This window comes from Myotis myotis, unplaced genomic scaffold (assembly GCF_014108235.1).
Source record: "Myotis myotis isolate mMyoMyo1 unplaced genomic scaffold, mMyoMyo1.p scaffold_m19_p_8, whole genome shotgun sequence".
NCBI classification, from domain to species: domain Eukaryota; kingdom Metazoa; phylum Chordata; class Mammalia; order Chiroptera; family Vespertilionidae; genus Myotis; species Myotis myotis.
This window is the reverse complement of record NW_023416390.1, coordinates 29452048-29467537: the sequence shown is the minus strand read 5'-3', so window position 1 is coordinate 29467537 and position 15490 is coordinate 29452048. Positions and strand designations below refer to the sequence as shown.

Here is a 15490-nt window from a genome sequence, read left to right as displayed (position 1 = left end):
TCATGAAGGGCATCTCTTTCTGTTTGGGGATTTGATGAAAGAGAACTAGGAGGTTGGGAAGGTCTATTATTTCCATGAGAAATTTTTCAGGTGTAGGAGGTGTGCAGGACGGATGAGTTATAGGAGAAGTAAAAATACCGTCTCAAAAGAAGCGTCTGAGATGTGTGTCCATGCAGGGGGACACACCAACACCTCATCACAAGGGGTTAATTGATGGGTCCAGTGCAAGTGGCAGGGACTGGGGAAGGAGCTGAGAAAGTAAGTCCTTGTTCTGCAGGCGGGAGGGGGAGTTGGGGGTGTTTAGGGGAGTTGGACGGGTGTGAGTGAAGCAGAGGACTCCTGTGGCCACCTGGGAAGATGGAGACCAGCCTCTCAGAAGCATCTCTGTGGCATCCCTTTGCCAGAGGGGCTCCTAGGGCACTGAGGGTCCTGGCCCTGCCTGGGTGGGTGGCACCAACCAACAACTGTGTGGTCCTGAAGGAGCTGCCTGGGGCCCTGGAAAGGAGCACCTTGCGGGGGGGGGGGGGGGGGTCTGGATCTGAAGCACTACTGGTGACTCGCTCTGGGCCACCCCATGGATCTTGTGCTGCACAGTGTTGGGAGATACGGGTTTCTGTCCCTCTAGGTCCTTCCCTCCCCAACCAGTCAGTTTGCTGCTGGGAAGATCTGATGAGCTGAGTGCTGGGTTCTGGAGTGCTCTGGCTCTGCTATCTCTCTGTGTACACACGATAATGCACAGAGCCTTCTGGACGTGGGGTGTGATTTTTGACAGCGCACAGGCTGTGCTCCTGTCCCACTGTGGTGTCTCATCAGGACCCTTTTCCTGCCAGCCCTGAGGCTCAGGACCCCTCTCGAGAGCCTTGAGCCCCACACCCCCATACACTGTGTTCTCCTTCCCTTCAACTTCTGTCCCACCATCTTCTCCTTTGTCAGCCCCCCAGGAGCAGCTGGGCACCCCATCCCGCCAAGTTCCTCCTCCCCCAGCCCCAGGTGGCTGCTCTTTATCCAGGTGTTTCCACGGGCAGAGCAGCTGGAGCTGCATGGCAAGAGCTCTGGCTGGAAGTCATCTGAGTGTGCGCTGTAAACCACTCGCAGTGTGACCTGGACAGCGACCTAAACTCCGCAAGCCTGATTTGTTCTATCTGTAGGCGGGAATATTAATGCTTATCTTGCCCAGTTGTGGAGAGGATGTGAAGAGCCTGGCCATTTTAGGAAAGGCAGTTATTCTCCTGGGAGCTCAGCGTGACCCCTGGTTTATCTGGGGTTTCCAGAGCCCCCTGCAGCAGTTGGCAGATCTCAGTGATGAAGAATGGAGGATCTTGCGTTGTCCTCCTCATCCAGTCTTGGGGGGGCACGTCACCCCTCACTAAGTCTTCCCCAGGGCCCCATGGAACCAGCTCTCCCCTCCCTTTCTTCCCACATCAGTCTGTTTTCTTCTCTTCCAGCTTTCATCACCACCCGGCCTAACACTGGCTCGCAGGTTTTCTGGGGGGACTGGTGGACTGCCTCCTCAAGCAGAATGGAAGTTCAGGGGACCAGGAACACTGTCTTCTATTCTGTGTGACCCTGTCCTCAGACCCCAGCTTAGAGCCTGGAGCATAATAGGTGCTCAGTTAACTCAAGTTGGATGAATGGAAGTTTGCCTCCCAGCACAGTGCCAGGCTAGTCCCAGGCGGCTCAGAGATCCCTGCTGCTTGAAGCTTGGGAGCCCAGGGGGCTCCGGTTTCTTTCTCCAGGAAGGCATGCTCTCTAGGTCCTTCCCTCCACAGTCCACGGGGAGCAGGGCCCGCAGCTCCGGCCTCCCCTCTGCCCCCTCCCCGGGATCTGCGGGCCATAGCCCTGTGCTCCCAGACCCCCGCGGCTGTCAGGCGGGCGCGGGCCTGGGCATGCTCAGAGCGCGCAGCTCCGAGGCTCGGTGGCGGCGGGGGAGGGGGAGGGAGCGGTTGCCGCCGCCGCTGTGCGCTCGCGGCCCGGGCGGAGCTGCGCAGTCTTCTCGCTGCTGCGCCAGGACAGCCGGCGCAGCCGTGCCCACAAGTTGCCGGCAGCTGAGCCCAGTGCCGCCTCCTCCTGCTCCAAGCCCCCTTCGCCCACCCCGCGGCCGTGGCCGGCTCCGGGACGCACATCCCTGGGACACCGACCCCAGATGTAAAGCGGACCCGCAGCCCCTCGCCCCCAAGCGCATCAACTGAGTCTCGCCGGCGTCTCCTCTGCCAAACCCCACGGCTGGAAGATGTGGCAGCCGGCCACAGAGCGCCTGCAGGTAAGTGGCACCGGGGCAGCCAGGGGCCAGCCTGGAGGAGGAGGTGGCGGGCCGGAGGAGCCGAGCTGGAGCCTTTGCCCACTTGCAGGGATTTGTCCAAAATATCATGTAAGATGCATAATACCATGGGCTTAACCTAGTGCCAGGCAGGAGCGAGGGGGCAATACACTGAGCAAGGTATCACAACTTTCGGCTTGAGGGTGCTTGTTGGAATAGATAAGGTTGGACTTTCTGACCAGCAATTTAGTATTCCACTGGTCTGGGGTTAGGCTTTTTGCATCTTTTCTTCTTTTTGTCTCCAGGAAAGACAGGACAAATGATTTGTCAAAGCATCCATTTGCCAATAATTTGGAAATATCAAGCTCGGTTTGGCTTGGTCATGGTATGCTACTTATTCCTTTTTCTTCCTCATTCGTTGGCGCTCTCCCTTCATCTCCCCTGAACCTCAGCTCCCCCAGATATTTGAAAATCAGAAGTTTAAGTCCAGCCAGGAATAATTATGTCCTGGGTCATCCCATCAAAGTTTTCCACAGCTGTCTACTGAGACCCCGTTTGTTTGGATCCTGAAGCTCTGGAATCAGGAAAGAGGTCACAGTGAGAGGGAGCTGCGTTGTCAGAGGGGACCCTGGGGACCCCAGAACAGCCCCGACTTGAGGTTTGATGACTTCCTTTTGCCCGAACATATTCTCAAGAGGGAGGGCAGCTGCTCTGCCAGATAAAATGCACGGAGTCCTGCAGTTAAACTTTTGGCAGGCTCAGAGCCACATTGTTCCGTAGTAAAGTTTGAAGAAGCGTTTAAGTGGTAAAATATAGCACCGTTGGAGTGTGTCTGAAGAGTGAGGACAGTGAAGGCCAGGCGCCCTGGCTGGCTTGGAAGGTTTCTCAATGAAAAGACAAAGCTGCAGACTGCTCCTCAGAGGCTGGGAGGAATTAGTCTGTGAGTTCTCACACTGAGGAGTCACCTGCTTGCACCGCTGCGGTTGATAGAGGCGATGCCTGACAGCCCCTGTCCACGCCTCTTTGGCCTGAGACATGTGGTGCTCCCAGGAACAGAACCGAAGCCATCGGGCCCACCCCCCAGGGTCTCAAACAGACTAACCAAGAAAAGGAACCTTTAGCTTTCGAAATGGAGTGGAGAGTGACCAGCCTCTAAGGCCCTCGTTGTCTTAGTGAGAGAATGAATGTCAACACTGGGTTCTGAATGGTTGGCCAAAGGTGATGTAAATGGATTTCAGCAGTGGCACCAGTGACACCAATGGTGCATTGGAATTCCTCCTTCAGTTTGGGGGTGTGGATTCTGTTTGAAAGAAGGGGTAACGGAAGGGTGGGGGTGGAGGGTTCCCCATCAGGTGAGGTGGCGAGCTCTGGGACATCCTTAGAGAGCTGAGAGCACAGTTCTATAGGATGGCTCTTATGACCCGGTGGTCAGTGCTTTGGCAGATTTTGTGGATTTTGTCCCTTGAAGTTATTTGTTTCCTTTATGGACTCCTGTGTGCCCCGGGACCCTTGGCAGGAGAGACCTCTGGCTTGCGTTCCTCATGGCGAGCGTTGCTTGCTAGAAGTGTCCTCCTGGCTCTTCTGTGAAATGTACACATGTCCATTTGGCAAGCGTCTGGGGTGCTACAGTTTGTGTTTGCAATGCATTTGTTTCATGTTGAGATGTCATGTTGAGAGGGCCCGGGTGTGGGCTTCCAAAGCTGAGGTAAACAGGGCTTATCACTGACTTAAGATCAGTGATAAGGTACTTATCAATATGGGGCTCAACCTCATGCTCCCCAAATTTAAATTAGTAACCAGCCCGGGGCTCTTAAAACTGTCTCAAGCCTTGTGATTATCAAAATGAGCCACATGGAGAAAAAAAACTTCTTCGTAGTCATGGCTTCTTCCCATAGAGCAGCTCGACACGTCTTTAAAACACACACTGTGTATGTTTTTACTTCTCACTCTGGGGGAGGGAGATGCTGAGTGTGAGGTGGTGAGTGAGCCGCTTGTAATAATATTTTATTTACATTCCTTGCGGTTATCTTTGTCACGGTCTCTGACGTCTGGGATTTTTTCTTCCCCTTTTTGCCCTCAAGGCACCACCATATAGGAACGTTGGTTTCCGATTCCTCTGTGGACTGGATGCCTTAGATTGCCCAGATTCTGTGGCCATAGGGAAATAAAGGATGAGTCCTGCTCTTCAGCGAAGCCCCACCCTTCCCATACAAATCTTCTTGACCTTCTCATGTAGCCCCATTAATTTTTGTCATTAATTTTTAATGCAAACATGCTAATTTAGATGAGCTGGAGTGAAGAAAATGCTACAAGGATGCTTTCCCAGAGCTTCCTGTTAGGATTAAGGAGTCAATTATTGTTCAGACACCTAGAAACAAAAGAGGCATGGGAAGCAAAGAACGGCATCTTTTCTTAGTTGGTTTTATTAGCTCCTATTTGATGAGGCCCATGCAAAGGGTCTGTGGTCCAGGGAGTGTGGCAGAACTTTGCTGAGGCTAGATGGTCACCCTCTAATTTGTGTTGAATAGATGGCATCTTTGATCCCGTAGGAGTATCATGATCAATACCCAACTTTTTGCCAAACAAAACATGCTGGTATTTTCTGATTTGAGGATTTGCTGTTTGACCCAAATCCAGTCCAGGCAAAGCGACCTGTTACCCCAGCAGGCCCGAGCTGGGAAATTTCCCATTCAGTCACACAGACCGCGGCAAGTTCGACTGCTCCCTTGAATGTTAAAACTTCTGCTGCATCCCACTTGAGCCCTCGCTGCGAGCTTCTGCCATGAAAAATATAATAGGATCAAATGGGATATGAGGGTTTACATGATCACCCCAACTTTTAAATCTGAAGGAAATCTGAATTCTTCCCTTTGCCCTTCTCCTTTGAGCAGCAGACTTTTGTTCTTGGAAGGACTAAAGAGAGCATTGAAATAGGCTCTACTCAGAGAAGTAAAGGGCACTTTTGAATAGAAAAAGGCTAAGCATGGATTTAAAAAAATATAGATGAGATTACCTCTGGCCTCAATATTTAAAGTTTGCATCAATATTCTGATTGTCTTGATTATTGGGTTGGGTGGATCCAATAGAAGTGACAGACTCATCCATGTCAGAGTGTGAGCTCACTTAGATATAAGGAACTTGGATTTCCACTTTCCCCCTGAAAAGTGAGATAGAAGAACCATCCAGATCGTCAGTTGGAGATCATGAGACCTGGCCCCCCAGACTGAGAGAAAAACCTTGGCAGATATGACACATTCTAGGCAGACCAAATGGACAAAAGGAACATGGAGCAAGGAAGATAATGGCAGCGGCTCCCTTTTATGGAGCACATGCTGTGCGTGTGGCCTGTGCTTTATGGTTTTATTTGAATTACTCAGCTCATTTACCTCCCATAACCACTTTTATCCCCCATTTTATAGGTCAAGAAGCTGAAGGCTAGAGAGTTTAAATGATTTGGCCAGGGTCAGACAGCTAGAAATGAACTGGGCTGGCATTGGGACCAGGAGGTTTGTCACCAGAGCTTACCTCTTCACCACTTCTCTGTAGTACAGAAGGCTAACACAAAGCAGGATGCTCTACCTGTGTTGGTGCTGTTGTTATTAATAAGTAGAATTAGCACCATGGTGGTCTTGTTGGCTCAGAGAGGTGCTTTCCTATGTTGACCAAGGGCTACCTTCTTTTTGATAGCCCAAATCTCTGAGAGATGCAAGCTGCGGTGTCATACTTATACTGAAATTCCAAGTGCCATTTAAGAATCTCTTCAAGTGGAGCGCATAGCATTTGTTCAAACTAGAGACCTTGAAAGCTGGTCATCAAGCTGGATCATGTCTGCAGTCATTCCACGTAGAGACCAAATATGGGGGAAAGGGAGGGAGGAGGTTGGAGAGTTCAGGAGCAATTTCTTAGGAATAAGCAATAACTAATTGTGCAGAGGCACTGGTTTCTCACTAAATCAGTTCTAGAGTTTGTTGTTTTTCTTCATCCCTTTGAGCAAGCACAAAGCATTGGGCCTTATCGTTCATAAAGACAACTTGGAGTTATCATTAATTTACTTCTCTCAGAAGTGAAATGCTATCATTTGGGTCTTTCCCTGAGTTTGTCAGCAAAATCTCTACCAAGTGACTTGCAAAATGCTAGCTTTGGAAAAAAACTCTCTGCCCCTTGTTTACCCATTGCTTAATGTTGACTCTACTGGGTTATCTTGTGGTGTTAGGCGACTTTTGCACTTTCTTTGATGTTCCAGGTTAGCTCTCTCCTCTCCACTTCCCAAGCACTGACTCCATTGTACCATGTAAATTATTAGTCCTATAAATTGGGTCCTGGAAGTGGTGGCCCTGAACAGCCCCAAGGCTGCTGGGGTTCAGGCGCCCTTCCACGGTACTATTTGACTCCAAATAGCAGCAGTTCAGGGACCCGTTAGTGGTCAGCAAATAAAACTAGTCCAGAAACCCTCAATGACTACAGTGTGCTTCCCTCAGCCCCCTTGGGCACACATCTAAACGGAGGCTTTGTTTAAGTAGAGCAAGAAGAAATAGTTGAGATGTTTGTCCACAGACCTCCTTGGAAACTAGTGGGATTAGTTGCTATCATTTTATGTTAATTAAAAAAAGTTTTCATCCCAATTTAGCTGCTAACTAATGATAAAGCATCAGAGTGTTCACCAGGTCCAAGCCCTCAGGCCAAGAACTGGGAAAGGACAGTGTCAGGGATAAGGCACAGGCTGGCTTTGTGCCTTTGGTATATTTCCATGCTGCTGAAGTCTCAACGAGCTCTCTCAGTTAATGCAGTTGCACTTGGGTCCCTCATCTTCCCGAGCACTCTTTCTCAGGCCCTAGGGCCCAGCTCCCATTTCCCTCATTTGTGGTGAGCGAGGTCTCACTTTGGTAAGGGAGGTTGCAATAGTGAGAAAAATACTATCTCCTCTGCTTGTTGAAGCCTGTATACTAGTTGGGTTTTTAATTACTTGTACCTTTGGCTTTCATCACTCACGTGGTTACTAAGGGACCAAGATTCAGATTCAAACCCTGGTCTCCATGTCTTACTCATTGTTGTGGGTTGACTGGAGTCCCCCCCAAAGGTATGTTGAAGCCCTATTACCTGTGAATGTAGCCTTATTTTGAAAGAGGGTCTGTTCAAATGTAATAGAGTTAAGATGCGGTCATGTTGGGTTAGGCTGAGCCCTAAATTCAGTGAGAGACTTGAGGACACAGAGGAGACACAGGACAGGAGGCCATTTGTAGGTGGAGCCAGAGCATGGAGTTATGCTACCACAAGCCAACGAATGCCAAGGATTGCTGGCAACTGCCTGGAGCGAGAAGAGGGAAGGATGTATTCTTCCCCAGAGCCTTTGGCGGGAGCACGGCCCTACCAACATCTTAATTCTGACGTCCAGCCTTCAGAACTGCGAGAGAATACATTTCTGTTGTGTAAAGCCACCCAATCTGTGGTAATTTATTAGAGCAGCCCTAGGAAACAAACACACTAATGAAACCATATTGCCTTTGGGCTGTGTTCTCTGTATTTCTGAGGCCTGGGTATGCCTAAAGTTTATTCGCTGGGACACAATGAATGTGCTTATGTAGTGCACTCTTTTTAATGCTGAATGTGAATTTATTTACCATGGGTTTGAAAAAAATAAAAACAGACAATAGGGAGCAACTAAACTATGGCTTCTCTCTGCCTTATCTGCTACTGGTCAACATCCTAGGAAAAGGCAACGAACGGAGGGCCTCTGGAAAATACAGTTGATACCTGCTTCAAGAGAAAGTTAACTTTGTTAATTAAAATTATGGCTGGGTCCCAGCTGGAGTGGCTCAGATGGTTGAATGTCACCCCGTGCTCCTAAAGGTTGTGGGTTCCATTCCCTGTCAGGGCACATACCTGGGTTGCAGGTTCAATCTCTTTCCCTCTCTCCCTCTCCCTTCCCCTCTCCCTCCCACTGTCTAAGAATGTCCTTGGATGAGGTCTAAAAAAAAAAGAAATATATGGCCGGTATGTGAAAGCCAGTCATGTAAAGCAGATCTCAGTGATGCTTTTCCAGACAGGCCGAGACCAAGGGAGGGCTGTGGTGTATCCTCAAAACAAGCCAGCCTGTGCGGGGTCTCCGGGTGGTGGCTGCTGGGGTTTGCTCTTCCCAATTATGAAAAGGGTAGATTGATTTATAATCCATCTCAGAACCGCCTCCAGGACAGCCTTCGAGTGTGTCTGGTTGATTATTTGTATCTGGTTGAATATTTTGTGTTGTTTTCATTTTCACTTGGTAACGGTATCAGTTATTTTAATGAAGAACCCGGTCCTATTCTGGAACTCACTTGTAAGACAAAAAGGAGTTGTCATGAAAACGCCCCTTTTTCATGCAGTGACCATGGAGGTGCTGTTTGCAGACCCAGCGAGGGCGAGGAGCCTGGTCACTACATAGCAGCTCTTCTGGGTCGCATTTCTTAGGGTGGAGTGGCTCACGTTTTAAAGTGCCGTTTTACTTCTTACTCTCCTCCTGGGAGGGAGTGAATACTGCCTGTGTGTGTGGGAAGGGAGAGGAGTGGAGAGGTGCCAGGAGAGAGGGACTCCTTAATTGTTTTCCTTCCTCAAGAATAGATCCATCCTAATCCTTTCAGTTTCTTTGTAATTGTGAGTCTGAGGATAAACACACAGCTTCCGGAGGCCCTTCTGCCTACCACAGGCTTTGATGCCTTCCCCTCAGGACAGCTGGCTTTTCCTCAGGTGTGTGTGACATGCTGCTGTACACGCCCCCTGTAATGTGGGGTGGTGGAAACTGCTGTTTACTTTCTAAATCTTCTGTGGATGGTCCCTGTGGCCTGAGCAGGGGCTGGGACCATGGGACTGGTGAGTAGCTATGTTGGCTTTGACTTAACTTCTTGGTAGCTTAGCATATTTCCTAGGGTTGCTGTAACCAAGTACCACAGACTGGGGGGCTTAAGCAACAGCCTCACAGTTTTGGAGACTGATGTCTGATGTCAAGGTGTTGGCAGGGTTGGTTCCTCCTGAGGCTGTGGGGGAGGATCTGTTCCATGCCTCCCACCCAGCCTCTGGTGGTTTGCTGTTCAGCCTTGGCATTCCCTGGCTTGTGGCAGCATCACTCCAGGCTTCTCATGGCATTCTCCCTGTATGTCCAAATTTCCCCTTTTTATAATGAAGATACCAGTCATATCAGATTGGGGCCCATCCTCCTCCAGTAGGATCACATTTTAATTTAATTAATTGCATCCACGTTGACCCTCTTTCCAAATAAGGCCACATTCTGGGGGCTAAGACTTGTACATATTAATTTTTAAGGGGTAAAATTCAACCTATAACTCTCAGTGTGGAGTTCTTTTTAGTATCCTCCATTCACCAATATAATTCTCCCTACTGGGACCAACCATCCAAGAAAAAAAAAGCAATGAGAATTTATTCCAAGTAGTAGTACCGATGTGAAATGAATGGAGGCGTGCATCTGTTACATGACATGAGGTCATGACTACTATTTTATACTTGATTAAAAAATACAAAATAATATCTGGTTAGGGTATAAGGTAACAAATCAGACAGTTTAAAAGTCTATAAAGAAGTTAATAATCTTTGTCCCTTCTCTCATTCTCAATTCTATCCATGAAGGATACTCATATGATCTGTCTGGTGTTATTTTTCCAAAACTTTCCCCAGGTTTTTGCAAACATACAAATGTATAGATATATATTTAGGCTTTCTCATATATCCCAATAATATAATCACTATCTATATATATATGTGTGTGTTTATAAACAAACAAATATATAAATATATAAGTATATATATATTTATATATTAAATATATACAGGCTGTCCCAAAAATGTATATATACTTTAATAACTGATAGCTCAAGTTTAAAAATGAAACATATGTTAATAAACACTGCCTTTATAATTATTCAAAGTGTGTATACATTTTGGAATATATATATATATATATATATATATATATATATATATATATATCACTTTGCATATTTTTTATCCATGAAAAGGTTTTAAGACTCTCTCTTCTGATCGACACATGTAACTCCAAATCATCTCCAAATCATTCCTTTTAGTACGTACATAGGATTTTGTGGTGGAGCTAGATTGTAGTTTATTGAGTCCTCTCTCTTTAGGGGAATATTTTGGTCATGTCTATGTTCCTTCTCCCCTTTCCCCTCCCCCCCCCGGTAAATAATACTGTTATAAGGATCTGAGCTTTATCCTTGTACTTGTATTTCTTTAGACAGAACTGCTAAAATTGGAGTAGCTGAATCAAAGCGCATACATGTTTTAAATTTTAACAACACTTTTTGAGGACATTTTTGAGAGTTCTGCTTTTTGATCAAAAGTGTATGATTTTGACAAAGATGCAAAAACGATAGTTCGCTGGAGAAAGGATAGTCTTTTTCAACAATATGATGCTAGAATGATTGGATATCCATATGCAAAATAACAGCACCAACAACCCCGAAAATTTCAATCCACAGCTCACCTATACAGTATACAAACATTCACTCAAAATGCATCATAGACGCACATGTAACATCTAAACCCATAAAACTTCTAGACAAAAACAGCAGAGAATCCCTGTGACTTCGAATACATCTGTGTAAAGTATCAAGATAATGGCCTGGCCAGTGTAGGTCAGTGGTTGAGCATCAACCTATGAACCAGGAGGTTGAAGTTTGATTCCCGGTCAGGGCACATGCCCTGATTGTGGGTTTGATCCCCAGTGGCGGGGGGGGGGGGGGGGGGAGGTGCAGGAGGCAGCTGATCAATGATTCTCTGTCATCATTGATGTTTCTCTCTCTCTCTCCCTTTTCCTTCCTCTCTGAAATCAATAAAAACATATTAAAAATAAACTATCAAGATAATGGACAGATCCATCACACCCAAAAGTTTCTTTTGTTTGGGTAAATATTTTTTAGAACAATAACAAAAACACATTCAATAAAAGAGAAATTGGGTAAATTGAACTTCATCAAAATTAAAAAGTTCTGCTATTTTAAAGATATTTGTAAGATAATGAAAAGATAAGGCACAGACTGGGGGGAAATATTTGAAAATCTTATATCTATAATATAGGACTTGTACCTAGGCTAAATGAAGAACTCTCAAAACTCAGTAATAAGATAACCTGATTATTTTTAAAAAATGAGCAAATGATTTGAACAAAGAGGTATGTGACTAGGAAGCAAACACATGAAAAGTTGTTCAACATCATAAGACAGTAGGGAAATGGAAATGAAAACTACAATGAGATACCACTGGACAACTAGAGAATCGCTACAATTAAAAAGGCTTTGACTGTACTCAGTGCTGGTGAGGATGTGGAGGAAGCGGAATTCTCAGATGCTGCTGGTGGGGATGAAAAATGATTGACAGCAGAGTAGTAGTTGCCTGGGGCTGGAATGGGAGGAAGGGATTTGAAAGGGCTTAAAACTTTTGGGGGTGTGGAATATGTTCAACATCTTGATCATGGTGATGGTTTCATGAGATTTACATATGTCAACTCTCTCAAATTATGCAGTTTATTATATGTCAACTATACTTACATAGAGCTGTTAAAGTTAGTGAAATACTCATCGTATGCCAGGTGCAGTGCTGGCTGTTGGAGATACTAAACACTACACAGTGTCTGCCCTCACGTCTGTGAATTCTGTGTAGCTTTCATTTTCTTTAACTGGAAATTAAAGTTCTAACCCAGAATGTAAATAATATATTCTCTATTTTTCTTAGAGTTCCAGTCTCTCTTTTTCAAACATTTCATTTAGCTCTTGAAATGATATTTTTCGTCAATTCCAGTTTGCCCGAGGATTTTAGCAAAACTAGTAGTTGAGCAAGAGACGAAAGCCAGACTGAAGGAGGGCGTGGAAGTGGGAGTTCAAGTTGTGCCTTTTTGATCCTTTCTCACTCAGCCTGGCCCCTTTCTCACTTACAAATATGACCACCAGCCCTGGCTGGCGTGGCACAGTTTGTTGGAGCATAGTCCGTGTACCGAAAGGTGATAGGTTCCATTCCCAGTCAGGGCACATACCTAGGTTTTGGGTTCAATCCCTGATTGAGGCGCATATGGGAAACAACTGATCAGTGTTTCTCTCTCACATCAATGTTTCTCTCTCCCTTCCTCTCTCTCTAAAAATAAATTATAACAAAACAAAACAAATCCTTGGATGAGGATTAAAAAAATATGGCTACCAGAAATTTAGATAGGTTTCAACAACTTTACCAATGGCCATTAAACCTTAGTAAAGAGCATATTGAGAAGCATTCACAAAAGTAACTTTAGTTTAAAAATGTTTTTCCCCTCAAGGAGGAAAATTTGAGGCATTTGACTTAATCTCTTTAAAGTAAAGGACAAGAAGTATAAGGCTTGTTCAGTCAATATGTGAGGAGGTTATTTGCATATTGTCCAATCTAAGGTCCTGTCGAGGTGATGGGGATACTATAAACAATGAACAGGAACAGCAGTTGTAAACTGAACATCTCCTGGCCACCAGGATGGGTGGTCACTCCCATGGGGAGTGGGGGGTAAGATGCTTAACCTCTTTTCCTAACTGTATTCGCTTTGTGGGATGGAGGAAAGAAATGAAATAGGTTGAGGTGAGGGACAGCAGATGGATTAGAAAGCTAGAGAGAGGGGCCATGGGGAGTTGAGGGGGTAAAGGATGTGCAGACAAAAAGTGAGGAAGAGATGGCAGGGTGGAGGGAGTTGCACAGGCACGGAACACTCCTGGCATGTGTGCAGGCCCCTCAAAAGTTAGCTGTCTGTCACATGGTCAGTGCAGCTGTTGGCAATGGATGCATGCTTCCTTCCAGTTCCTTCCAGCAAAGGCATGGACGCTCATACCTGCTCAGTGTTTTGAACACTTTGGTGGACTATCTGGCTCTCTTGGAAATACAATGTTTTCAGATGAAGAGCCTGGAAACGTTGTGGTGAAAAATAGAGCATATCCAAAGGCACAGGGGTGGGCAGTTTGAGGAAATGGGAGGTGATGGGAACACTTCTTTAGGCTGCAAGTGAGGCTCCCTGTGGTTTACACAGTCTGCCAAAGAGTGGAGAGACCATGGGGTTTTTAGTTGGGCACTCATGGATACAAATTTCGGCTGAGTCAATTATTTAGGGGTTACCTCAGCCTCTGATTTGTATTTTCTCAACTTTAAAATGGGGGTAAGAGCATTTAGCTCCTGACTGCCAATTGAGATAAGGAAGGCAAAGTGCTTAGTAAGGTATCTGGCACTTTGTCGGGGACAAGTAAATACTAGTTTCTCCCCCAATTCAGATCAGGGGTAAACTAGGTAAAATGCAGCACAGCATTTTAGAGCCAGGCGGCTAAGAGAGGTTTGGTGTTTCCCAAAGTGTGTTCACCAGTTCAGTGAGCTGCTCATGTCAGTCTTGCCACAAAGGGTTCAGCCTTTAAATAACTTTGGGAAACGCTAGGTAGAACAAAGCGAGTCTGGCTTACTGTAGGACTTCTCATAGCCTTTATGATGCTGATACCCCATGAATTTCCAGGTTGGAGAGAGGATAATCTGTTCCTTGTAAAGGAGCTTCACCCAGTCCCAGACGCTTCAATACAGAACCTGAACTTTAAGTTGACAGACTGTAGGTCTGAGGTTTGGCTCTAGCTTAGAAAAATACTTCCTTTGGCCCCCTTCAGTGTATATAAAAACTTGACAAATTAGTCTTTAGGATTGAAAAATTAAAGAAATTTATAAGAAAATCTGGGCTTGCTGATTATCTCCAAAAAATGGGAGGGTCTCAGCACGGCGAGCCTGGATTCTCACAGTGACCACTGATCAGCCAGTGTTCCATTGGGATGGGATGTGGCTTCCGGCTCATCCCAGCCTTACAGAGCACGTCTCACTAATTCACATAACCTGCTGGTAACTTGAGTCTGGGACCAAAGTCTAGGCCAGGTCCCTCTCTTGAATGATGGGAGAACTGAATCCCAAGTTCATGTAGCGTTGGAATCAGGACCGGATCCTTAGTCTGACTCGAAAAGGCCAAGGTGATAAACAATTGTGTGACTAAGCTTATTTGTTCAGTACCATTCATTGCTGTCCAGGCACAACTCTCATAACTCACCTTTAGCTGCCTGGAACCCAATTTCTTTCCCCACTTTTTGTGGAGCTTGTGTGGCTTGAGTGGGGGATGCGGGGAAGACATGCACAGGAATCAGAGTTCCGTTGCCTTTCCTGCTTTCTGATCTCGAGCATCTGGGAGGGCTTTTAGGCAGAGGTGGGAGGCTTTGCCAATTTTTCTCTAAATGCAGATCTGTTTCCTGGATAGCCCAAGCCAGGCAAGTGAAATTTCTCATTGTTGGGGTATTGGCTCATTTGGGGCATTGTTATTGCCAAATATTGGGACAGATTACTTCCCCCAAAAGGGGACATTTGCAGAGTGGAGAGTAGTTTTTTAATTTAATGGATTTCAAATTTTCCTCACAGATTATCAGCCTGAAAGAACCATTCAAATGCTCTTTCAGGAAACCCAACTGAAAGACATCTGTAATGGTGGCAACCCCTTTATATTTAAGAATCCCCATTTTCACCCCCCCAAAAAGACTCAAAAGTACTTTGCCCATGTTTCCTGGTCAACTTGGGAGCAGATCTGCAGCCGCACTTTCTTATCTTGCCAGGAATGCCACCGTGCTACTTAATTCTGCCATGTCTTGGAGAGTTTCGGGATTCTGATGATGTTTAGCATAAAGTGTACATGGAATTCGCCAGAAAGTGGCTTGAGCTATCAAACAATGAGTTGGACCTCCCACACTCTACCCATCTGCTTGGTTCCTGAAAGCACGAAGCTATGCTTCCCGCTTCCCCAGCTTTCCCACATCCCTCTGAGTTAGCCTGTCTAAGCTATAGGTTTGAGAAAGCTGCCTATTGCTCTTCCATCTGACCTCCTTTCAGTAAAACTTACATGGATTTTATTGATAACTATTCTAAAAATTATTGCATCCTATAATCAGACTCAGAGTTAGGTCTATCTATTATTAATTTAGCTATTCATTCCTCTCATCTAATCTAGTCTAATCTGACTTTTTCCTATAGCACCTTTAAAACCAGAAATGCATCTGAAATAGTTTTTGCTGCACAAGGTTAACTCTGAAGTAGCAAACAAGGAGAGACGGTGCTGAACGCAAAGGTCCTGGCCAATATAAAAGTTCAGAAAATGCAGTGATACATTAGATGCTTATCTAGTTCTGAAGAGGTTGGCTTTGGTTAGTAAGA

At 45.9% G+C, this 15490-nt stretch overlaps 1 protein-coding gene across 1 annotated transcript in view; it reads left to right on the top strand.

Annotated features, from left to right (window-relative positions):
* Positions 1-1916: 1916 nt before the first annotated feature.
* The window catches only part of PID1 (phosphotyrosine interaction domain containing 1), a 201464-nt gene continuing 187890 nt past the window's right edge, over positions 1917-15490 (top strand). The window contains exon 1 of the mRNA XM_036320418.1: positions 1917-2260. Within this exon, the coding sequence (XP_036176311.1) occupies positions 2231-2260 (30 nt within the window). The 5' untranslated portion in view covers positions 1917-2230. The remainder of the gene's footprint in view (positions 2261-15490) is intronic.